General features: G+C 34.4%; 2 protein-coding genes across 12 annotated transcripts; both read right to left on the reverse strand.

Moving 5' to 3' along the window:
• Positions 1-3,942: 3,942 nt before the first annotated feature.
• On the reverse strand, positions 3,943-7,621 carry LOC111889146 (protein YLS7). 3 transcript variants are annotated; one of them, XM_042899339.1, is made up of 5 exons: positions 7,466-7,621; positions 6,153-6,407; positions 5,908-6,068; positions 5,126-5,400; positions 3,943-4,853 (listed from the first exon to the last, which is right to left on the reverse strand). In XM_042899339.1, the coding sequence occupies exons 2-5, from the start codon at positions 6,296-6,298 to the stop codon at positions 4,062-4,064; spliced, it is 1,374 nt and encodes a 457-aa protein (XP_042755273.1). In that variant the 5' UTR covers positions 6,299-6,407; positions 7,466-7,621; the 3' UTR covers positions 3,943-4,061. The 3 variants fall into 3 exon arrangements, with proteins under 3 accessions (XP_042755273.1, XP_023741057.1, XP_023741061.1); XM_023885289.2 differs by having other exon boundaries at positions 5,908-6,407; XM_023885293.2 differs by having other exon boundaries at positions 5,908-6,407; positions 7,461-7,616.
• Positions 7,622-12,034: 4,413 nt separating this feature from the next.
• Positions 12,035-16,893, reverse strand: LOC111889137 (uncharacterized). Of its 9 annotated transcripts, none has more exons than XM_052768566.1 (14): positions 16,774-16,893; positions 15,958-16,136; positions 15,222-15,868; positions 14,957-15,117; positions 14,726-14,786; positions 14,547-14,612; positions 14,347-14,432; positions 14,203-14,266; positions 13,902-14,114; positions 13,243-13,308; positions 13,057-13,136; positions 12,867-12,989; positions 12,393-12,767; positions 12,035-12,322 (listed from the first exon to the last, which is right to left on the reverse strand). In XM_052768566.1, exons 2-12 carry the CDS (start codon positions 16,097-16,099, stop codon positions 12,875-12,877), a joined length of 1,701 nt encoding a protein of 566 aa, XP_052624526.1. In that variant the 5' UTR covers positions 16,100-16,136; positions 16,774-16,893; the 3' UTR covers positions 12,035-12,322; positions 12,393-12,767; positions 12,867-12,874. The 9 variants fall into 9 exon arrangements, with proteins under 9 accessions (XP_052624526.1, XP_052624533.1, XP_052624531.1 ...); XM_052768573.1 differs by lacking the exon at positions 16,774-16,893 and having other exon boundaries at positions 12,393-12,455; positions 12,703-12,758; positions 15,958-16,751; XM_052768571.1 differs by lacking the exon at positions 16,774-16,893 and having other exon boundaries at positions 12,393-12,455; positions 12,703-12,767; positions 15,958-16,750.
• Positions 16,894-25,917: the final 9,024 nt, after the last annotated feature.

Consider the following 25,917-nt stretch of genomic DNA (forward strand, 5'->3'; position numbering starts at 1 on the left):
TAACAAATTATTTGTCCTGTCACGCCTTTTAAAACCATTAAAAATGTTATATTCTGACATGGATTTTATCCATAAAAGATTAGGTCATGGGAGATAGACACACTTATTTACCACCGTCCTTTAAATTTATGGATACTTTGAATCATAAAATAAAAGTTTTTTATTTTTTCAAAATAAAACTTAAAATAATTTATAACGAAATTTAAGGATAAAATCTAGATACTTTTTGGTATGTATTTTAATTTTAAAAAAGTGTTCATTTACAAAATTATTTTAATAAAATATATTCAATATTGTTGGTGTTTTAAGCATGTTGATGATATATGTTTAATAATGTGATATACTAATATACTCATAATAATAAGTTTAAAAAAATTGTAAAATAAAACTTGTATATAAAACTAAAGGATAGAAAATGAATTAATTTTGAAAGTTGTTGAACTAATGTGAGATTTTGAAGCACATCTATGCTAAAGAAAGCCCAATATGGTGCGCCTCTTAGATTAAATTAACGGCCATTAGGTGTGAGCAATTTTGATTTAAAAAAAAATTGTTTTTTGTCCAAATCCAAAAAAAAAATCAAACTAAATTGGATTTTAGGCGATTCATATTAAAATGAAAACTCAATTACAGAAATCCTAAATTACAAGTTCTGGTGAACTTGATTTAGACAAAAAGAAATATAGAAAGGTGAAGTTGATGACGTTGCCTATTTAAATATGGTTATAAATAAAAATTAAATAATATGTCATATTAGAAATATGAGGCTGTAGGAGTGGTGCCACTGAAATCGCACTTCCTCCCAGCCACATAAGCGTCATGTCACTTTTTACCACTCAAATGTGGTTTCTTGCCACACCAAGGGTGTGGTGCCACAGTTTTAGTTTCATTTTTTTTTTTGTTTTTTTTTGTTAACTATTTTAATTTAATAAAACTTATTTTTTTAATAAAAAAGAACATAATTTTAAAAACATAATATTTCATTAATTAAAAATCCAAATACCATTAATTACTTAATTTAAAAAAAAAACCTAAAAATTTAGAAAAACAAAGTAGAAACATAAAACCTACAACTTAAAAAAAACACATACGAAACCATTAAAAACTTGAAAAAAAATAGAAATTAGTCACGATTGATGTAACGGTTTTTCACTTCCTCCTTCATCGCCAAAACCACTTCAAGCTCGGCCCCGGTCATATTCGACGTGTCCATCGCTAGTATCCGCATGTCGCTCTCCCTTTGTTTCTGAAGCTTTCTTTCATAAGCAATTTTCAAAATCTTGTCCATTCTGTCTTTTATACCCTTCATGTCGGTTCCCATTTCTTTCAAATCATCTGAATCCGACGTTTTGTCTTTGCCTTTGCTTTTTGATTTGTCTCTTCCCAATGGTCGGGAAGGTGGTGAAACTGGAACAGGTTCATCTTCGTTCAGATCAAATTGAACACGAGCATCTGATGTAGTGTGGTCGCACTCAGATGTTCTGTTGCGTTTTGACCCACTGTCGATATGTTGGTCAGATGTTTTGCTACTCAGTCATTTCCTGTTATCTTTCAAAAATTCCAAACTTCAAGAAACTTGAAAGCCTTCAGATTTTCTTTTTGATACACTTTCAACGCTTTCTTCAAAATGACTTCATCGTTTTCTCCACTTTTCCATTGACGTTTCATGTTGTTCCACAAGTCATTAAACAACATGACTTCCTTGTTCATCTTCCCCATTTGGAGTACACTTGATGTTTTGAACGGTATTCTCCACGGTTCATTCCTTTATGGAACCTGTGTAAAACGCGAATCCAAAAGCGGACATGCTTTTGGTCTTTTCCAACCGTCGCATCTTCTGAAATATCGATCCAAGATTGTGCCAACACTAACGCTTCCAAAGGTTCCCAACATCTAGCCTCCGCCTTCTCTTTTCTTTTAGTTGCTGCTCGAGTGGGCTGAGTTTCTGTAACGAATTCCGGTTCAGAATCAGAAACGACCGTTTCTGGTTGTGTTTGTGTTTGTTGAACAAACTCGGGTTGGGACAAAAAATCAAATGGATTAAAATCTGAGTCGGGTAGTGGTGGTGTTTGTGGTTGTGGTTGCCCTGGTCGTTGTGGAAAACAGGGAAACATATCGCCGTAGTGGTAATACGGAGGTGAGAAAATCGGTTGATCAAATGAAGGTATTGGGGTGTTGGTGTTTCTGGCTGGTGTTTTTTCTTTGCTAAGTTTTTTGGAAGAAGACATTTTTTCAAAAAAAAATTGGATGAAATGATTGTGTAAATATGTGTTTAAAGGTGGTGTAAATGTAAAAATGGTAACATATATATATATATATATATATATATATATATATATATATATATATATATATATATATATATATATATATATATATATATATAGATCGAGTAAATGGTTAAAAAAAATTAAAAAATAAATTACACGAATCTTTGAACGGTCAAAAGAAAAGAAAGGGCAGCAACCAACCAGCACACACGGTCTTCAATGGCCGCACTGCGGTCTCGACCGCACGAAACCGCGCCCTGGGGCGGTGTTCGCGGTCCACGTGGTTATCATCGAGTATTATTAATCTTAAAAAAATTTAACAATTCATTTAAGGGATATCGATTAGCTTTTATTTAACGAGTTAATTAATAAAAATAATCTTTTTATTTTTGAAAATAAGTATTAGTATGGAGTATTTGTCTATTTTGGACTTATAGAAAGTTATGTAAGATGTGGCGTAAAGTAAGTCCAAAATTTGACATGTTAGCAACAAGTTCATCTCGAACTGTCATCGTATATTACTATTGTATATTACTGATTTGTATAGTTTCACAAATACAACATTTGTTTCCATCATTTCTTTCATTACAACCAAAAAGTTATAATAGCTTATTCATTTGAAAATGAGTTCATAAAAAAGCTTTGTAAACCTCCCATTTTAGTGTCATAATCTTCAAATAACAGAACTTTTACACACATCTAGAAAGATGTGAACAACTGTTTTGAATTTTTCTTTGTCATTATCGGATGTGTGGTAAGTTACTTTTGTAATATACCACTCGTTTGTTTACAGTTACAATTTCATCGTGTCGGATAGATGCTGGCAAAATAACATCATCACCTTTGCATTCATTTTTGATTAACTTCAACCTCATGATCGGCCTCGTTATAAATGTTATCCAATAGATCTTGGGCATCTAGATGGTTATGAATATGTTAAATCCAGTCCAAATAGTTCTTATTGACAACATCCAAAATTGGGAAATCATGTTTGAACAACATTTTCTTTGATGAACTTTGTTTTTTTGTTTTGTTTTGTTTTTTGGTTACTCCTCAAAGGAAAAAAGTGAACTATGATGCTTCCCTCTTTGAGCAAAGTGACAACAACATGTTATATGGAAAACTAATTCGACCATTCGCATTGATCATACAAGTGTATTTACAAATACATAACAACCCATTATAGATAAGGCAAAAGTTAAGTAAACCAAATGTTGTAAAATTTATGTACATAAATACTATTCATGGAAGATTGAAAGCAACCATTAGTATATTATGAGTTACAACAATCACAAATTTAATATTTGCTATTGAAGATAAAAATAAAATAATTAGTCAAAATTAATAAAAGATTAATATAATAAGAGAAGTAAAATAGAACACTATTGAAAAAAAAAAGACAATTGTATAAAAAAAACAAACAAAAGTCGAAAAGACATTTAATAGAATAAAATTGGTTTGTATAATCACCTCAAAAAAGCTATCATGTCAAACTTTTTGCAGTTGATTCTTAATAACGGACATATCAAAAACACTTTCATTAGAGATGTTTTTAGGTCCATATAAGGTATGAAATAGATCTCTCGTAAAATTTCAACTTAGCATAACAATACAACTAAACTATAAATTAAGTTAAACTCGCCTAGATAAACATATAATAACACAAGAATAATGAAAACCAACGAACGTTATAACTCTCATATATTAATAGCAGCAGCCTACGACAAACAACATAGTATGTACAACTGCTTAATCCTCTACAGCATACGAAATTGAAAACCAATCAATGAATCAATCCCCACCCTCAAAATCCCTCCTTATAACCTCAGCCAACAACTCATTCCACGTGTCAACCGGGCCCGGCATACACCAATGCAAACAATCCTGCGGTGGGGGCCGCCCATCCGCACTCCTTTTCACCACCTTATTCGGGTCAAGACTCCTATACGGGCCCGGATGACCATCATACCTATACGCAAAAGCTTTTGTAATATCCATAAACACAACCCGTGATTTATTCGTTTTATTTTTCACACCAAGATTAAACCCCAACACTTGTTTATCATGCATCATATTTGTAAACCCATTCTCAACTAAATCCACAGCGGGCTTCACCTTCCCAGTGCATGACCCGCCTGTGTTCCAGGCTCCACCCTCGTAGTGGTCCGGTGAATAAGACCGGACCACAGTTAGCCCGGTGTAACCCGGGCTACTCACGAGGGTGGACATAATAGTTGCTACAGATATTTTAAAAGCTTCGGGGGATTCGATTTTTTTTAGACGGGATTTGTCAGGCCACCATAATTGTCCGCCCACGATTTCATTGTTTAAAATGTAAACGGCTTTTTTTGCGAACCAGTGACCAGAGGAAAGGACGAGAATGTCAAAAGTGGGAATGTCATTTAGAAAAGTTTCATCAGGGATATCAAGGTGGAGCTTGTCTACACCCTCGGGTGCAAAATCAAAATTTTCGGTTGTTTTGTGGACTAGCCATGATGACCATATTCGTATGATTGTTACGGATGTTGATCGGAAATAATATCGTTGCATTCTTTTATTCCCACGGTTTTTTGGAGCTTCCGCCTGTAAATGTTTTAAATATTTTTTTAGTATCGGGATAATCGATAATATGTATTACTTGTTGGGAGAGTTAAGAAATACACAAACTACTTCTACCATTTAATCAGTTTAGGCACTTTTATTTGTAGCGATTAAACGTCTTACTAAAAATAGGTGTGATTTGCATACTTTTGAATAAGACAAATAAAGTATGACTACGAGGGGCTTAATCGATTAAGTTGTGAAAGTACATGGTGCTTTTCGGTAATTTAAAGGTCTGAATGCGGAAAACTTGCCTGCCAAAGAATGCATAACATTGACTCCATCTGATTTCTGGCAACAGAGTCACCTACAAAAGCTAATGTCTTTCCTCTCATCAATTCTAGAAACTTTTTGGGGTCAAATCTTGGAAGATTGCATTTTGTGGGTTTCCATCGCCAATTCTCATACTCCTTATCAGGCCTACCGTTTCCTTGGCAGTTTTGCATCTGTGTCAACACAGGGCATGAATTGTTTGTGTATAAAGGACCACCCGAGTCATATACCCATTTCCCATCATACAAATCACATCCTACAAAAGTACAAATTACAAATCCAACCATCATAATCATATCACTTTGTTACTTTTTTCATACTACAAAAACAATAATGTGCATTTTTTATATTACTTATTATGACCAATATAAAATTTTGAACCCTTCTAGAGCAAAGTCAACAAATGAGTTGTAGATAAATAAAGGGGTGGTTTCTTTTTTTCCTCCATCAAGTCTTGTATGGGTATTAAAAGTGCTTGGACCGAACAAACCGTCTGAAAGTGACTCTATATGAACATTTTAACCAAATATTCCAAAAAAATAAATTTCACTAGATTACTCAAAATTTTGTCATGAGAGGAAAAAAGAAGGGCAAATAGGTAAAGGGGTGGTGTCTTTATACCTTAACCCATTCTCTCCAGATTAAGTAGAAAAGAAAGACCCCTTATGTATAGCTTTCCAGATTAAGTGCTTAACTCATTAAGCCTATTAAGTCAAACAGAAATAACCCCTTAGAACTGTAAAGACATTGACAATATTGGTACCTGAATCAACACTCTTCTTGATACCTGCATCCACAGTCTTGTTGATACCTGAGTCAATGGTCTTGTTGACATCTGACTCAATGGTCTTGTTGATATTTGTATCAACAGTCTTGTTGGTAGCTGAATCAACAATCTTTCTGGTTGTATCTGTATCATTAGCCCTATCCTTGATCTCAAATATGCTTGTTTCATTATTAAAGGGAGATAAATCAACTTTGCTAGCTTGATCTAGGTTAAAAAAGTACCCACTAACTTTAGATCCAATTGGCTGATCGACAAGAAGCAAAGAAGCAAAAACTAAGAACAAGGCAAGTCCCCCAATTGAAGCTGCAATTGGTACAAGTGTCTTAGGATATGCAGAAGCCATTGATTTAGGGGAACCTAATCCCATGGCCTTATAAAACCCAAAGAAACTAACCAATCAATGTTAGTGGTAAAAGATTCTCCTTAAAGACATTATTAATTCCTCCATTGCATTATTGTTTAGCAATAAAATCCACCTGTAACATGTGGAAAGGGAAATATGTAAAAATGTGAAATCAGGCTATAAGACTATTGCTAGTCATATAAGAAATAACTTATTTTCAACTTCATATAGACTTCGTAAGAAATATGTAATAGTAATACTCAAGATGCACTTAAATGAAATGCGAAGAAGATAGCATCAGGAAATGATATTCAGTGTAAACATACACACTCCTGCATTATATGTTTTCATGTTTCCTTGGATACTAAGCTATGTGCTATTTAGTCAAATAGTAGTCAAAAGAATAAGGTAAGAAATGCCAGAATAGACTTCCCAAGTTCCCATCAATTTAAATATGAGATCTTCTTATTCCCTACAATGGCAAATTCAGAAAATTCCTTCATATGGGGCACTGGCGATCAACTATATAATCTAGTCGAGTCTAAATGGTCAAAATAATTGGGTTAGGTCAAAAAGATCTACTTTTCAGTTCAATTTACAGAAAATATGTCAAATAATCCATTGTTTCCATGATTATTAATAGTAGTAAGTGTTGGTTAATGTTGTGCAGCTATGTTACTGTCGTCTTATGTATATATTAGAAGTTAAAAGAAGTATGTTCTTGTTTTGATGGAGTAACCATATATTTGAATGCTAAAAGGAGAGATTACTACACTGATTTTGGTTAAACGCTAGATTTACACCTTGTTTTCTACCAAGCAAACAACTTATGGATGCTAAAAAGAGATATACTGAACAACTCTATTTCTACTAGTGGCTATTCAAATTAAACCATCCATGTCTCTAAAACTATCTATGTTTGACCAAATTGAACTTGGATGTCTAGTTCCAGTATCTGTCAAAACAGAATTCGAATCTCAAAATCAGTAGCCATATAAACATAATTTGTTGACTCTAAACTTTAGACAATTCACAGAGTTATCAAAATCATATTAAAAAACGACTATAGATCACATATAATTTTATAAAAAGATTAAATCATCTCAACAATGTCTAGTAATTTAGGATTTTCAAGATTACCCAAAAAAATGGTTAAAACCAAAATTTGAAGTTTTGAACTACTAACTTTACCAAGAATGAAAGAGATGAAGGAGAAGAAGACGGCAAGTGGGAGAGAGGCCGAAAATAGTGAATCACCCCTGTTCGATGTTCCAGTGTTCGTCGGTCGATTTCCTGCGTAAAGGAAGCAACAGCCAAGCGCCTTGGGCTCTAACTAGTAGAGGCGGGCAAACCGGATTTTTCTTCTATTAACCTGGTTTTAAAACGGGTTCGGACTTCCGATCGAGACTAAACCACACCAGATCCTATACAAACCGGATCGGACCGAAATGTCTGAAACCGGTTCGAAAAAATCCGGCAGTATTGGGCTTTTTCAAAGCTATTCACTATAAAAACATTTTTAAGCAATTTTCTTTCTTTCTTGGGTTTTAGTCGGGTCCGGTCCTGAAAAATAAAATATTCTTAAAGGCCCAGGACGAACAAGAAAAAAAGGGCCCTTATCTTTATTACAATTTTGTATTTTTAAATAAAAATATATAATGAAAAAAATTAGGCCATGTGCAACTGCCCACTTTGCCCCCCCTCTAAGCCCCCCATGGTTTTAGTTCATGAACATATGTAATACATCAAACAAATATATATTGAAACATAAAAATATGATTTGAAAAGAAGCATCCTCGTCGTTATAGTCATTGATTTGATCGTCTAGCTCTTATTATCCTTTTATTGTTTGGATTTAGTCTTCCTCCGCCATGTAGCGTAATCTCGCTTCATATTCAAACTCTTGTAAGATAACCGGTACCGATAATCACATTGTTGTTTTTTTGTTTGTGTATTTTCTGTTTGACCCTCACAAATTCGTTTTCTAGTGATAAAACATTGTGTATTTGTTTTACATTATTCAAGTAGTTTTTCAAGCAAATGCAAACTTCCACCGACAAAAAGATAGTTTTGTAAGTTATTCTTGGAGATATAAGAGTGCATTTTGTTGGTGAAAATTTTTCAATTTTTCATGAAAAATTTTCAAATGAAAATGAAAATTTTGAAAATACGTTTTATTGATTCAGTTTTCAAAAGTTTTCCAAGAAAATGATTTTTTTTCCAAATTGTATTTAAATTTGAAAAGTATTTTTTACCGTTTCAAAGTTTTCTAAATTTCTAAAATAGAAAAATGAAAATTCTACCAATTTTAACCAAACGTGTTTTCTAAAATTTTCATTGAAAACTAAAACGAAAACTCAAATCTATTTTCTAAAAACGTTTTCTAAAAAATGAAAATAATTTACAACAACCAAACGCACTCATAATCTTGCAACTAACAAAAAAAAGTGAAATTTGGAGTTGGGGTAGAAGCTTGGACAGTTAGTAGATCACGGGTCGTAGCGGCTAGAATCGGAAATTAGGATTCATTTTCTTTCCACCAAGCCAAAATATCGAAATTCTCAAACTCTTGTTTCTTAGGTAGTATTTGTTTTTGTCTGCAGATCTGCGTGGCCTCTTCTGTTTGCGTCGGGCAAACCACGTGCAGACATTAACCTTCGTAGACTGTTTTTTTTTTTTGAAGACTGCAGACCTAAAAATGTCTGTGCGCCTTTTCTTGGCGCAGATGTAGACCAAAGTCTTCTAACATCTTCAGACATCTTCTAGCCTAAAAAAACATATACATTTTTATTTTTTTAAGTTTTTTTTTTAATTTATATTTTTTCCAACTTTATTAATGATAAACAATTTGAAAAAAAATTACAAAACTTAAAAAAAAAACGTTCGACGATACAAACATGATATTTTTGACAAATTTATAAATAAAGATTTATTACGATAATAATCGTTGAAGTTGTTTATATAAATATGAAAAAAAAATCATAATATATTCTTATATTTTTTTTGCCAAATTTTGTAAAACATTATTTAATACAGTATCGTCAATTTCTCGAGAAAATATTTATGGTTCGTTTTTAATGGATTTTAATTGAAAAAATCAAAGTTTATTTCCATCCATTTATGTATCAAATTCTTTGATCACTAATTATAATATTTAGTTGTAACTTTGCAACCAAAGTTGTTGGTTTTTATCAAATATATACTTCAATTCATACCATTTTTATTTTTATTTTTTATACAATAATACATAAATGTTGATCCATATTCGCTAATTATTTATAACAAAGTCATAAAAATATTAAAAAATCACTTTGAAGTTTAAAAAATCAGTTTATTTAGATTTCAGTTTATCTTAGTAGCCTGCAAATGTTAAAAAAACAAACAGTCTTTTTTTTCAGACTGCAGACGTTTGGTCCACCTCTTCTACTGCAGAGGTCTACAAATGTGGTCCGCAGATTGCAGACATTTTGCATCAGAAAAAACAAAACAACACCTAAATGTATTATAGACTCGAGTTGTTTCGGGATTTTTGTGTGAAGTCAATCACGATGCCCTTGCATTTCGCATCATGTCATGGATGTTTGATGTAGTATCATATTTTGTTACATAAAATTCAAACAAACTTTGGAAAAAACTTGTTAAATTTCGATATTTTTTATGCAAAATCTTGGTCTTCTTCTATAAACTCAAATCGTAAGAAATGTTATGAAGTAAAGTCTCAGTCCCGTCAAACATTTAGAGTTGGGTTCAAAGCGGTGACACAAGTTATAACTAGAGACATATTTTTGAAATGTTCTATCAACTTTGTTTTTATCAGTTTCACCATTTGTTCAAACATTTCGCCCCTCGTTTCAAGCTCGTTTATTTTCGAACACAATAAAAATTTTTTTGTTTAAAACTAAACAACTTATAGGATAGTAAACTCCCAATAAGGTAGTTGTCATTTAAAAAACTCCAAGCATTTTGGTAACAAGTTTGATAGTATGTCGACTACGGATAAGCCCTAACCCGATTGCATTCCACAAGATGATCATAAAACATTTTTAAAAGTATCTTTTTGACATAAAACGAATTCAAAATATGTTACGCGTGGATAAGCCCCAACACGATTATATTTTGGTTTTATGAGATAAGAGGCCATTGAAAAAGCAAAATTTCACAAGAAGCAATTTAGAAATCGATGGTCATTTTCTGTCAAGTGCCAAAAAAAGTCATTTTATACTAATATTATGGGTTAATACCTTAAAAACCATTATTTATACATCCTCGTTTCGATTTAACCCCAAATTTATTTTTTGTTCTTCATTTGCCATTATATTTTAGAAAACGTTTCATTTCCGGACCCTTAACCGGTCATCAACAGGTAATGATGACATGTCAGTTTTTGCATTTTTTTTGTTTGCAATAGGCCCCAACATTTACGTATAAGTTTGCGTTTAACCCCAATATTTTTTGTTCCCCATTTGCCATTATTTTTTAGACAAAATTTCGTTTTAGCCATTGGTCAGTCACGAATAGATATTTTAAAACGTAAGAGTTGAAACTACGACTTCTCATTGAGGGTGAGGCGTGTTACCTAGTAAGCCAATAACTTTTTTTTTGTATTATCAGTGTTTGTTGTATTTAATCTACACATGTATTTTAAAATAAAGGAAAAATATCTAGTGTAAGTCTTGAGTCTGTAACATCTAATAAACAATATGACATGCTAATCTTTAAGCTAATCAAAATTGTTAATTCATTCGTAATTCATCTAAAAACAATTGGTTATGTTTACCGACATATTTGTTAAGAAACCATATATTTCTAAAGAGTAAAAAATATGTCTTCTCTTTAAGGGACGAGGCATGTTAGATGGTAAGTTAATGGTTCTTTTTTTGTATTATCAATGTTTGTTGTATTGAATTTAATGTAAACATGTAACACGCCTCATCCCTTAAAGAGAAGACACATTTTTTACTCTTTAGAAATATATGGTTTCTTAACAAATATGTTGGTAAACATAACCAATTGTTTTTAGATGAATTACGAATGAATTAACAATTTTGATTAGCTTAAAGATTAGCATGTCATATTGTTTATTAGATGTTACAGACTTAAGACTTACACTAGATATTTTTCCTTCATTTTAAAATACATGTGTAGATTAAATACAACAAACACTGATAATACAAAAAAAAAGTTATTAGCTTACTAGGTAACACGCCTCACCCTCAATGAGAAGTCGTAGTTTCAACTCTTACGTTTTAAAATATCTATTCGTGACTGACCAATGGCTAAAACGAAATTTTGTCTAAAAAATAATGGCAAATGGGGAACAAAAAATATTGGGGTTAAACGCAAACTTACACGGAAATGTTGGGGCCAAATGCAAACAAAAAAATGCAAAAACTGACACGTCATCATTACCTGTTGATGACCGGTCAAGGGTCCGAAAATGAAACGTTTTCTAAAATATAATGGCAAATGAAGAACAAAAAATAAATTTGGGGTTAAATCGAAACGAGGACTTATAAATAATGGTTTTTAAGGTATTAACCCTAATATTATATCTAACTTTTAAAATTTTAATATTGTAATGCATAAATCATCCAGTGCAATATCCACATAGAAATTAGGTCGTTCAGTCTGAAGCAAAAATTAAATCAGAATTTTGATCCAGATTTGATTCACTTTGGTTTGGTTTTCTTTTTTGTCACAAAAATTTCCAAACCGGTTAACACAAAACACGAAAATGAAAAACGACCATCACAAAACATATAAAATAATAAAGAATAGATGTTGCAGCTTCAATAAATGGTCACATGTGTATACGTAATTTTTGAGTTCTACAACAACAATCTCACCTATATTTCAATCAAAACTGAAGTTGCTCCATAACCTCAGAAAAATTAAGTCAACTATTTGTAACATCTTTCAAAAGATCAGGTTTCACACCCGAATCTTTAAAGGTATAGCCCATCTGTTTTATCTTCGTATTGTAGGACTTAATGAAGGACTTAACAGATTTTATATGTTCCATCACCAGCCAATTTAGATGTACAAAAGCTGCAAAACGAGAGGAATAGAACATCTATAACTATGATAAGATATTGTATCATAAAACTTGGTATCTTACATGATTTCAGTTCCTTTGTTGATGTTGACATTAAAGCTTCTGCAAGTAACTGTTAATGGAATACTGACAACGTGGAAATACAGTAAGATGTTAAATGAAAGCATAAGTGCTAAAATGCATGGAGCAAATAATGTCTTACTCAAGTTTTCTATTCTTTGTTTTCCCTTTGTGTTGTCTGGATGAATGCTGGATTTATTTTTATTTTTTTTGAATTTTTACTTATGTTTTCAGCCACAAGTCACAACTACTACATTGGAGTTTTTTATTTATCCAAATTTTCTTCATTTATGCAGCCTCAACCACCACTTACTGTTAGTTTTTGAGGCTAGAAGAGGCAACAATACCACTAAAAGAATCAGCATTTTTCTGCATAAACTGAAAACAGTCCACCATTATTTTATATATTGAGAAAATAAGAAGTAATTGTAAGTCATTTACTTGGATGTTAAAGGAAATAAAAGGTGGGACCCACACCTTAGAGTCTATTTATTGCCGACTTGCAACATGAGATGACGATAGCTACGTCCTCTTAAAACCCGATGCCAGCGAAAAAGCAGTGAATTTTTAAAGCTCATGTGAATTCTCTCCTGAACAAGCCTGTGAGATATAAGCAACATTAGCATACCGCAATTCTTGCTTGTGTAAAAGACGTAAATGCCCTCACCATCTCACAAGACATCTCTGAATAGCCCGAGATATTGGGCGAAAGAAAGATGGATCACGCTGCACATACAGTAAACCAACCTGGGAAATTTCCAAAGTATTTGACATTTTTTAACTTTCAAAAGGGTAAATACTAAGATATTAGGGATCAAGTTGTGAAAGAAAATTGTTGGATTATGAAAAGAACCTCCATCATTGCATCAACGGAAGGATCATCAAAGATCTCAAGGCTACAATCCGCAAAATAATTAATCTGGAAATATTTAGTGTAACGAATTACAATGTATAGAGAATCTCGAATTATATAAATCAAATAGAAACATGCATCCTTTTGGTTTTAACAAGTTGTAAATAGGGTAAATTGCAGGTAATAGCAACATACTTTACTCTTGTTACTAATATGGGTAATGTACTTTATTTGTTACATATTGCTGTTATTGTTAAACAAATGTAAGTATGTTGTTATTATGGATAACAAATTGGAAGCATGCTGCTATTATGTGTAGAAAATGTAAATTGTGATGCTATTAGGGTTACATATGTCTATTATATGTAAAAAAAAAAATGTAACTATGCTGCTAAAATGGGAAATATAAACACAAGTACATTGCTATTATGGGTAAATAGAAAGTACATTGCCTATATTAGGAAAACAAGTAAAGTATGTTGCTATTTCCTACAATTTGCCAGTGTGAATATGAAAATGAACCACAGCAATTTAGATCGAGTGTGTTCACAGGCTACCTTATATGGTTTCTTAGAACCATAGTTTTTTGGTAAATTTCTTGATATATTTGTGTATTCTTCACAACCAGAATAAATAAAACAAGAAAAAGACAAACATACCCCAAACTCGGCACTGACTAAACATTGGATGAAATCCATTAGTTGAAGCTTTGCCCATTGAGAACGCAGGCAAGGGTCATCCTTACGTGGTGGGTGCTTCCAAGGGGCACCAAATCGTAATTTGTCTTTTACAATTTTGCCCTTTTGAGCATCAAGAGCAAACTTTTGCAAGATTGACAGTGCTCTATCCATTGCAGGATTGACAACAGTAACCTGTAAATGGGGACAAGAATTGACATGATTTTCTTAAAAAATCAGATAAACAAGAAACTGTTATGGGTCATTTTGTAAGTATGATTACTTGCAAATGTGCTAGATATGCATCTATAACGTCCTCAAATGTACTTTCTTTATCATCCATGACCCTGCATGCCATGAGTGACACATAACAAAATAAGAAAATTTAAATTAATATTACTTCATATATTGTATATATATTACTTACGACTGGTAGTAATTGCTCTGTTTTAGAGCATATATCTCAAAAAGATGACGTGGATTTGGCCCAAGCACCTCAACAATTAAATCCCACTAGATATTAAACAAACAGAATGTATAAGTTCAGATTTTAAATGCATCCAGAACCAAAGTTTTATATAAATACAGCATAGAAATTTGTCAAAAAGAATATCAATATGAACTCACCTCTGATTGGCTAAAGTAATCTGGAACCATATGTACTTTGGCTTGTTGTGGAGTCCATCCAAATGTCTTTTATATGGAATGAAAAGTGAAAAAAGTAACAATCTTTTATGTTTTATAATATGCTTCAAGATTTCATAATTAGAAAAAAGAAACATGATATCAAACAGGGATTAGGTTACCTCACGGGAAATGAAAATGTCAGGAAACCCAAAATCCATATAAGCTCCGTATGAATAATAGCTGCAAATTTATTGTGAATTTGAACTTTTGGGGGAAAAAGATAGGTGTCCATACAAAGATGTTCAACAGTGTATATGATTTAAGTTATTTTAGCCAAAAAGAATATATATATATATATATATATATATATATATATATATATATATATATATATATAGATGTAATATTACCTGTCAGAAGTTATGAGAATAACAGGCAAACACATCTCATTTGCACCTAAAGCTATTATTCTCCATATCAGACTGTCATGATACATGGATCCAGAGACTGATGAATCATCCACCAAAGCAGCAATTTTCAAGACTTCGATATTGTTTATTACCAACTTTGGCTGTTCCACAAATCGCAACAAAATGGCAAAAAGAACAGGGAAATCACACATTGTGGCATGATTGTATTTTGTGGATAACAAACTGAAAGATTGTTTACATGTACCTGAAAGTAGTCAGATTGAGCAGCTCCAGACAACAACTCAAGCAACAAATAGGGCCAATCAGTAGCTGAATTAGCCAAAGTTCTTGAAAACCCACCAGTTGTATTCAAATGTTTAACAGCGTTAGCCCTAAACCCTTGTTGAACCCTGATCACTTCCTTAGCGAGTTTCAGAGCAACTATCGCTTCCCTATAATAAGAAGCCTCTTGGAGACTCACGTTTTTACCCTTCTCTTTTAACCCCAACATCTCGTCGATCTCTGTGGCATTTAGTCGAGCAGTTAGCGTGCATACAGCCTTGTCCCACAAAGATAATGTTGAAACTTTATTGGACAAAACCTTCTTGGAGGTGGTTGTTTCGTTCTTAGTTTGAATAATTCTTTTGAGAGATGTATCCAGGTTATGCCATTTTCCAAGAGTTTTGCAAATCTGGTGGGAGCTTATGGTACCGAGTTGAACACCCTTTTCAGCCATGGACTCAAGACACTGCTCAAGTTGGGTCCGGAGGGTGGGGAGAGATGGTGGTTTGCAATTCGACCAAGATGCCCATGGAAACGAATGACCATGGTATGGGTGGTTCTCTTCAATTGATTGTGCGAAGTCGACGTTACCGGTGACATGAGGCCCCTTGTTCCAGTTCTCGAGATGCCCTGTATTGCAATTAAACAAAATTCATGGATAACCACAATGAACAATTGAACATGTCAAATGTCAAATCAAAATTCATACGGATTATTACGTTCAAGGATGAGGGTGGTCTTGCCGACACCACGGGGACCGTGGAGAATGAGTGGTTGATGGACGCGGTGGCGGTGAGCGTGGTTGTTGAGAACGGTTTCCATGATTGGTCTTGGTATGATCCGCCATGCTTTGTTCACCATTTCAGCATCTAACTGGGTGTAGATTCTTCAGTCATTCCTTAGTTGGTGTACAAAATGATCCACAAACATCAGTAGATATATGAGGTCCAATAGTTTACTATTTTCAGTTTGATTTTATGTAACTCGAAGATTACCAAAACTGATGAATATTCCCTTGATTTATAATTGTTTTTGTGGTAAAAATGTAAACATATAAACATATCTTAACTATAGTCTATAGGCACTGGTCCAGTAGGCAGTAAAGAAGTTGCAAAATGAGTTATTAAGTTAATGAAGTTCTAGTAATGATTAATAAACTAATGAAATTAGAGAAATTTCATTAATGAAGTTCCAGACATCCATTAAGCAGCAGCCAACTATTGAACTCGAATCAAACTCTCAAATTCAAAGTAGCAATCACAATTCAAACTATCAAAGTGAAAATACAGAGCCGAAGTCACAATTCAATTTCATTCAAGAACCCAGACTTCAGGTAGCAATCACAAATAACCAGAAGTCAAATTATCAAAGTCAGAACCAAAGAACCAGAAGTCATATAATTACTATCAAATTTGAAATAAAGAACTCAACTAAGCTAATCAGGTAATCACTAATTAGTAGCTAGCAGTCGAGTATAATTGCAGAAGTAGAGAACCAGAAGTCAAAAACCATTAAGGGAAAAAGATGTTGCTTACCAGGTTGGAGGTCAAGAGCAAGAAATCTCTCGCTTAATTTGGCGGTGGAAATTTGTTGATCAGGCCCGAACAGGAGGGAAATTGCAAAAAAAAAAAAAAAAAAAAAAAACGTTGCAACGTTGTCTAGGCCAGACGGGAGTGGTGTCATACTTTCTAGTTTTGTCATACTGCCACGTAGGCGTAACGTGGTTTGTTGTTACACCCAAGGAGGGATGCCATACGTATTTCATTTTTGAGTAAATTAAATGAATGGTCCCTATGGTTTGGGGTAATTTACACGTTTGGTCCTTAACTTATGTTTTTAACTTGAAAGGTCTCTACTGTTTGTTTTTGTTACGCGTTTGGTCCCTACTGTTTGTTTTTGTAACACGTTAGCTCTTTGTCTTACCTAAAAAGACTATTATTTAAATAGGGAAAAATTGTGTGGTGGGTACGATAAGGTGAGAGGGTGGGGTTGGAGGTGTGTTTATTTAAATGAGTTAGAAAATCAATGACAAAATAGTCTTTTTAAGTAAAACATTGACCAAATACGTAACAAAAACAAATAATATGGACCTTTCGAGTTAAAAAAATAAGTTAGAGACCAAATATGCAAATAACCCAAAACCATATGGACTATTCGTGTAATTTACTCTTCATTTTTAATGAATAAAAACTTTATATATATATAATACTTCATTAATTAAAAATAAAAATATAATGCATTGCATACTAAAAAAAAAAAAAAAAAAAAAAAAAAAAAAAAAAAAAAAATTTAGAAAAGCAAAGTAGTAATATAAAAACCTACAATTTCAAATAAAAACAAAAAACAAAAAAGCATCAAACGTTTAAAACCTTGGAAATTAAAAATGATTAACATAATGTTTTTTGACATCCTCCTTCATCGTAAAAATAACTTGAAGCTCATCCCCGGTTATATTCGACGTGTCTATTGCTAGCACTTTCATTTCGCTGTCCTTTTGTTTCCGAAGCTCTCTTTCGGAAGCAAGATGCAAAATCTTGTCCATTCTATCTTTTATACCCTTCATATCGGCCCCATTTCTTTCAACTCATCCGAATCCAACGTTTTGCCTTTGCCTTTGCTTTTTGCTTTGTTCCTTCCCATTGGTCGGGAAGGTGGTGAAACTGGAACGGGTTCATCTTCGTTCAGGTCGAATTGAACACGAGCATCTGATGTAGTGTGGTCGGATTCGGATGTTGTACTGCGTTTTGAACCACTATCGATATGCTTTTCTGATGTTTTGTTGTTTTGTCATTTCTTGTTATCTTTCACAAAATTCCAAACTTCAAGAAACTTGAAAGCCTTCACGTTTTCTTTTTGATACACTTTCAACGCTTTTTGCAAAATCACATCATTGTTTTCTCTACTTTCCCATTGATTTTTCATGATAGTATACATATCATTAAACATCATGACTTCCTTGTTCATCTTCCCCTATTTCGAGTGCACTTGATGTTTTGAATGATAGATTACACGGTTCATTCCTTTGTGGAACCTATGTAAAACTCGAATCCAAAATGGTCATATTTTTTTGTCTTTTCTAATCGTCGCATCTTCTGAAATATCGATCCATGATTGTGCCAACATTAACACTTCTGGGGGTTCTAATCCTTTACCTGGCGCCTTCTTTTTTTTCTTTTACTTGTTTCTCGAATGGGTTGAGTTTCTTCAATGAATTCTGGTTCGAAATCAGAAATGACTGTTTGTGGTTGTGATTCTGTTTGTTGAACAAACTCAGGTTGAGACAAAAAATCAAATGGATAAAAATCTGGGTTGGGGTGTGGTAGTGGTTGTGTTGTTTCTAATGGGTTTTTTTCATTGGTATGCATTTTAGAAGAAGACATTTTGAAAAGATTTGAGAAAAAGATGGTAAAAGGATAAGAAATTTGAATGAGGTTTTTGTAAAATGATATGTATTTGTGTGTGTGTGTGTATATATATATATATATATATATATATATATATATATATATATATCAAAATACGACCGTCCCCCCCAAATTCTCGTTGGATTCGGGTAAAAAAATCCCATTCGGGGTCGGGGAACCCGATGGATATCCGTGTAGTAAATGTGTAACGTCCCATTTTCACAACTAAAATTTTCATTTTTATTAAGGTAAAACTTCCAAATTTATAAATCCATCATTAAAAAAAATGTTTATTCCAAAATACATATATTAAAAACCAAAGTATCATAAGAAACACGGAATCCACAATGTCGTTGATGAGTGTGTACGGTTCCACCTTCGCCTTTCCACGATCGCCGATAAAACCTGAAAAACATAAACAACTGGGTAAGCATAAAGCTTACTGAGTTTCCCCCAAAATACCTCAAACAATAAACATACAAGTATCCATAACAACAAACAATCATCAGATTGGAATGCCCGAGGTCTGTTGGCCTACTGCCTCACCCAACCATTTGTCCCGAGCCTCTGTGCCTACGGCTTACAGTCGGCCCGCACCAGGTATCTTGGCCTACAACACACAACAGGACCGCCTCAACCCACTACCATCATATATCGACATGTAAACAAACAAGTATCAAGTAGGCACATAATACAGGCAAGTAACAATCATACAGCTCACTACCGCCTACCAGTTCTCACACATCACATTGTCCCGCTACCAGCTAACCTCCATGAAATGCGTAACCATAAGTAACTAGATGTGAGATAGCCACCCGAACAGATGATCCTACTCTGGAGCCACAACCAAACAAGGAACATGAAAGAAAGCCTAGATCAAGAGTTCTCATGTTATCCTACATGATCACATACAGCCCCTAGGGCACTCTACTAAAAGATAACCAGCAAGTACATGTAGTCATACAGATCTACAGATCACTACTTCATAGAACCATCTTATATACAAGAATACAAATCTAATAGATCACTACAACCTAGCAACATCATATATACTAGGATACATAACCAACAATCCAAGGAATGCATAACCATATGTACTAAAAGGTGAGATAGACACTTGGACAGATGATCCTACTCTAGAGCCATAACCAAACAAGGAACATGCAGGAAAGTCTAGATCAAGAGTCCTCGATCTATCCTATGTAACTTCATACAATCCCTATGGCATCCATCTACTACATGATAACCAAAACTAATGGGATAACATTGGTGCTTTCGACCCATGGTATAATTAGACAAAACTTGCATGAATCGAAGAACTCTGAAACACTGCGATACGATCCCTTTTCGGCACTGCTTGCACCCGTGAATCGACTAACACCAAAACCAGATATAATCTTAATCAATAGCCCAAAATCCTCAATTTTGACCTAAAGTTAAACTTGGTAAAAAATTCAACGGTCAACAAAAGTCAGTAGTCAACAGACCCTCGACGTGACCATTTATGGCTCACGTCGTGAGCCACTATAGGAAAAAATAATCGGGACTTATAATCCTCACGACGTGACAGGCATATCCTCATGTCGTGAGATCATTCTAAATGCCATTTTGATCCAAAAACTTCTTAATCCATTAAGCCACTAATCCATCTTTTCCAGGAGGCTTCCTAACACTCCTAGGATCATAAAAATCAATAATTTAAGGTCTTGTATGTCCAATACAAGACCTGAGCTCAAACTGGGTCATTCATGAAGGAAAAAGAGATAAATTATCATGCATGAACTCAAACATCCTCCAAAACTCAAATCCATAACATACAAGCACCAAGGGACCCTAAGGACCCATAAAGTTGTCAACTTTATGGAGTCCCAACACTCTAACTATTAAAGTTATGGATGAATATGAATAAAACCTTAGATCTAGCAACAAGGAAACATAAAATTATATCTTGGTTACTCACAATGGTCCAAATGTGTAATTAGAGGTTACAAATGGAACTTTCAAGCCGAAACTATGCTTAATGGTGATCTCTTCTTCTTAAAACCACCAAAACTCCACCAAAAGCTCAAGAATCACAATGAGAGGCTATAGTTAGGGTTTTACTGAGCTTAGGGATGAAGGAGACTATTTTGGAACCATAAAATGAAGTTTATGGGGTTTAAATACGGAGGAAACTGTAACACCTCAAATTTTAGACCAAAATTTTCATTTTTAAAACTTCCAGAAACATAGTTTCACAAACAGCTCAACACAAGTAATCCAAAAACAAGAAATATCATAGTTATCAGAGTACATAAAAGATCATGTTCCAATAGTAAATTCCCAGTGCGTGTGTGCAATCAGACCTTTACCTTCCTGTGGTCTTGCGAAGTACTTGCCATATACAAACCAACAACTGTAAGCACAAAGATTAGTGAGTTCCCAAAGATACCACATATAACATAACATAAGTAAGCAATTATGGGTTATTTGCGCAACCCTAGGACTATCAGCAGTCCCGATGAGCTAACAACATGCTTGTAAGGTTATCCACAACCCCTGGTTGGCTATCGGTATCCCCAGTCACAAACAAATATCATATCAGTACATAACATAACATAACAGCCAGACCCAACTGGTCATAATATTACAACTATCCTACCATATAGGTACGAGTAAGTGAGGAGACTTACCTGATACTGATGACACAAAAACCTAGCACCCGAACTGTCGGATCTAGACTCCGCCTAGTTGATAAAATAATTAACCTTAATAAGATTAAGGTCCAAACCACTCACGATTCCAAAGTCCACAATTAAACCTACTAAGGGCAAAAAGGACCATTTTCCCCTCCCTGGGTCCAAAACCCTAAACTTTGACCAAAAGTCAAAATCAGCAAAAGTCAACAGAAAGTCAACACCCAGCAAGTATGCTGGGCATACTACCCTAATGTTGGGCGTACAACCTGGCTAAGCATGCGACGAGGCATCACCGAGCTACGTTGCACGTAACTGGGATTAGGCACGAACTTCCATTTCCTTACCTTTTCGTCTTAATCCGTTAACACAACCACTCTATCCATAGATCTGACTAATCTAAGACCTGTTAATACATAAATTTGTGGGCTTTAAGCCTTTGCATGGGTAGGATAGGATAAAACATGATTTCATGCTTTTCATCCATTCCAATGTACTATACTCATGCATGGGGTCAAAGGAGAGATCAAGCAAACACTTTTAACAACCTAAAAGCCCAAAGATGCATAAAAGGACAACTTAAACTCTCAGGGGAGTCTCAAACTCAAAAAGGTCCAAACTTTGGGGACTTAAGCTCATAAAACTTACACTAAAGAGATCTTAAAGAACACTAGCCAATGTATAAGCTTTATACCTGAAAATGATGCACAAAGGTGGGAGGTTTCTGGATCATTAGGCTTGATGGCATCTTCTTCTTCTTCTCTAACCTTCTTCTTCAACTACAAGAGCGAAGAATCACTCAAAACTTGCAAAATCACACTCACAAGCCACACACACGAGATTTGGGTTTTAGAGAGGGTTGGAGGCTGATAAGGGTGGCTAGGAATGAGACCATCATGTTCTATTTAAAGGGGACAAATGAATATTAGGGTTTACATCTTAGCTTAGTATGCCCAACATACCAAGGGGTACACCCAACGTACTAGGTAACCTTTGCGATCCTGTACGGTGCGTCAGTGCGTTGTGCGTACTCATGCGTATGCCCCGCGTACTGACTTGCCAACCTTTCACATTTAGGGACTAAGTTGACATAATAAGGAAAGATTCAAGAATGATAATTGTACCTCATTTTAGGATGTTACAATTCTCCCATACTAAAATCTGTAACATCCTGACTCCCAGGTATAAATTTTAAAGCTTTTATATTCATAATTATAGACCTACTCGACGAGTTGGCTGCCCCAACTCGTTGTGTAGAAACTAATAAAGTCGTGTGTATTCTAGAACCTACTCAACGAGTTGGAGGACCCAACTCGACGAGTTGAAGCTGGACATGAAAACCCTAATTTTTAGGGTTTGCACCCAATTTAAAGGACCTTACATCCTCCCTCCAGCCTCCTTATCACATTTCACATCCAGAAACAAATGCTAATCGAGCTAACCTCCTATTTTGAGTGTGTGAAGCTAAAAGTGTGTATTTGGTGCATTTTTTTGAAGAGACTTGAAGATTGAGAAGCTTGGAACGAGAAAGAGCTTGTAGATCCAACATCTAATTCGTTTGACATTCATTTGAAGGTAAAAAGTCATTACCTTGATCATTTTCTTGATAGATCTCTTCATTCAAGAGTTTGGGGTCATTTATAGCTTATTCTTGAGGCATTTATGGGATTGAGCACGTTTTGAAGTGAGGAGTTCAGATCTGGACTCCTCTTAGGACCTCATGGACATAAAGGCTCAAGCTTTATCAAGCTTTAGCCTTTCTTCATGCCCTAAACCTCTTCCCAAGGCTAGTTTTAGGTGTTTTATCCTCTTGACACCTTGCATGCATGTGAAGTTAGCAACTTTACATGGTAACTACACCCTAGGAGGCTAGATTTGGAGCCTTGGTTTTGCTTAAAAGCGTAGGGCTGAAGGAACTCGACGAGTTCCACAGCCAACTCGACGAGTTGGAAAGGGTTTAGCCGCCTTCTAGATTCTGAGTGAACTCGGTGAGTGGGTAAGATGACTCGACGAGCTGGTTAAGGTTTTCCCGATCATCTAGACACTGCATGAACTCAACGAGTTATTGGGTAGCTCGACAAGTTGACTCGGGTTTTTGTGGTTTTCTGAGTTCTGAAGGAACTCGACGAGTCTGTAGGCTGTACTCGACGAGTTGGGTCAACATGGACTGTTGACCTTGACCGTTGACTTTGACTTTGACTAAGGGTTGACCAAGTTTGACTTCTGAGGGCATTTTAGTAATTTGGGAATTTATGGAATGGGATTATTGGTGGTTGTAGGTGTTTGTGCTGGTAGCCGTGTTTCGGGAGTTTTATCTTTTTAGTTCAGATCGACATTGTGAGGTGAGTTCTTCTCGCTATATCAACAGGGTCGAAGGCACCAATGCCGACCCTTCTTTTGGATTTTTATCCTGGTTATCACATGATTATATGCTTAGTGACCTGTTAGGATGGTATCTTGGTATATAGGATGATGATATGTTTAGTGACATGTTAGGTCGGTATCCTGATATATAGGATGATGCTATGATTAGTGATCTGTTAGATTGGTTTGACTGTTTATACATGCTAGCAATTATTATCTATGTGTTGATTGTATGATTGGGGGTGGGTTGAGGCGGAATTATTTTGTGTTGTAGGCCAACATGCCCAGGGCGGCCTGGATAGACTGCAAGCCCAATGGCGCATACCAGTCAGGCCGAAGGCCCGGAGAACGGTCCAGACAGGCTGAAGGCCCGGTAGGGCGGACCAGACATGCTGAAGGTTCTGAGAGTGGGCCATACTTATTGAAGGCCCGATGAGGGCGATCCAGTCATACTGTAGACTATATATGCATGATGTTTGTTATGATATGGTTATGTTTGTATGGCGTTGGTATTTTGGGGAAACTCACTGAGCTTCAGGCTTATAGTTTTGGATTTTGTTTCAGGTACTTTGGATGATTGCAGGAAGGCGAAGGCTTGATCGTGAACCTCCTCATACTTTATGATTTTGATTTCTGACATACTCAGATATGAACTATTTTGAAAACATTTTGTAATAAATAATGGTTTTCCCTAGATTCAACATGAAGTTGATTGTGTACTATTCTCCCTAGATTTATGGTGATGAGTCCCCAAGAGAAGTTGAGCGGATTAGAAAGTTGACGTATAATTTGGTAAACGAGTACAAGTCACATGATGCCAAAGAAACTCATTCTTCATTTAATACTTCTGATACTGGGATGGATGTTGATGATTTTGGAGATTCTTTGGGTGGTTATGATTTGTTTGTGAGTTCAACTTCAAATGTTGATACTTACAAATTTGAGTTGGACTCTTATTTAGAGGAAAATGTTTTGCCAAGGACAATAAATTTTGATATTTTGGCATAGTGGAAAACTAATGGTCTTAAGTATCCTACTTTGCAACAAGTCGTAAGAGATGTCTTGGTTATACATGTGTCTATCGTTGCTTCTGAATCAACATTTAGCACCGTTGGAAGACATGTCATTTCTCATCGGAATAGGCTTCATCTAAATCTATTGGAAGCATTAGTTTGTGTGTTAGGTTTTCTATAGGATTGAGAATTTGGGTATGGTATTTTATTTTAAACCTTTTTTATTTTATGAAAACACTACTAATATTTATTTATTTGATTATTGATAGGTACACATTCAAATAGAGAAAAACATCTTGTAAAGTGTGAAGTTGTAAAAGATGATGACTCAATAAGTTTGTTTTTATCTTTTTGTTTTTTATTTTGTGGTAATCCACTATCTCACATAATTTTTATTTTGATGATTTAGAGACCAAGCCATGCGGATTTTGATATTTAGTTCTTGAGGATTTGATGGTGATCGGGCTCGTGATGAAGACTTCATAGTTCTTTTTTTAATTTTTTTTGAAACTTAATTATGTAACTTCTGATCATCCTTTTTGCGTTTTGTCATTTTGTGGTCTTTGCTTTCAAACTTAAATGTCGTTAATGGTGATGATCATTTATGTATTTATGGTCTTTTGACATAAATTATGAACTTTTGGTTATTGATTTTTGTTTGTGTTTTATTATATTTGTCAATTTCTAAAAAAAAGTTGGATTTCATTTACTACACGGATATCCATTGGGTTCTCCGACTCAAACATGAATTTTTTTACCCCGACTCCGACGGTGATCAGGTGGGGTTGGTACGAGGACATACATAGGTGGGTTTAGAAGGACGGGGATGGGACGTGTATTATAGTCTTTGTTACTATCCATCCCGTTTGAATCCCTAGATATAAAACATCCACTTGATCTAGAATAAAAAAATCAAAATCAATCGAGAACGATCAAGATAAATAAATATAGGAGGGCATTAATATTGTCATATAAAAAAAAGTTAGACTTAACTTCAAAGTTCATAAATCTTCTCTTTTTGGTACCAAATAAGGAACACGATGACTTAGGTTCCAATCTTTTCTTTTGAACTAAAACCATTAAAAACTCCACCCTGTGATAGAATATAAAGATAAATATGAAGACTTTTTTTTTTTTTTTTTTTTTTTTAAATCAATAATAATATTGTTCAAATTAGAATTGCAAAGCTTAATATATTGGTTTTCTCAAAAATTCAAAAATGT

This window comes from Lactuca sativa, chromosome 2, assembly GCF_002870075.4.
Source record: "Lactuca sativa cultivar Salinas chromosome 2, Lsat_Salinas_v11, whole genome shotgun sequence".
NCBI lineage: Eukaryota > Viridiplantae > Streptophyta > Magnoliopsida > Asterales > Asteraceae > Lactuca > Lactuca sativa.

Excerpts from the sequence above, each read along its gene's own strand:
- LOC111889146 (XM_023885289.2), bottom strand. The coding sequence starts at position 6,298 with ATGGGATTAGGTTCCCCTAAATCAATGGCTTCTGCATATCCTAAGACA. Across the intron at positions 5,401-5,907 it reads CAAGAAGAGTGTTGATTCAG|GATGTGATTTGTATGATGGG; the intron begins GTACCAATATTG and ends GTACTTTTGTAG. Across the intron at positions 4,854-5,125 it reads TGTTATGCATTCTTTGGCAG|GCGGAAGCTCCAAAAAACCG; the intron begins GCAAGTTTTCCG and ends AAACATTTACAG.
- LOC111889137 (XM_052768566.1), bottom strand. The coding sequence starts at position 16,099 with ATGGTGAACAAAGCATGGCGGATCATACCAAGACCAATCATGGAAACC. Across the intron at positions 14,613-14,725 it reads ACATTTTCATTTCCCGTGAG|ACATTTGGATGGACTCCACA; the intron begins GTAACCTAATCC and ends TCCATATAAAAG. Across the intron at positions 13,309-13,901 it reads TAGTCAGTGCCGAGTTTGGG|ATTAATTATTTTGCGGATTG; the intron begins GTATGTTTGTCT and ends AAATATTTCCAG.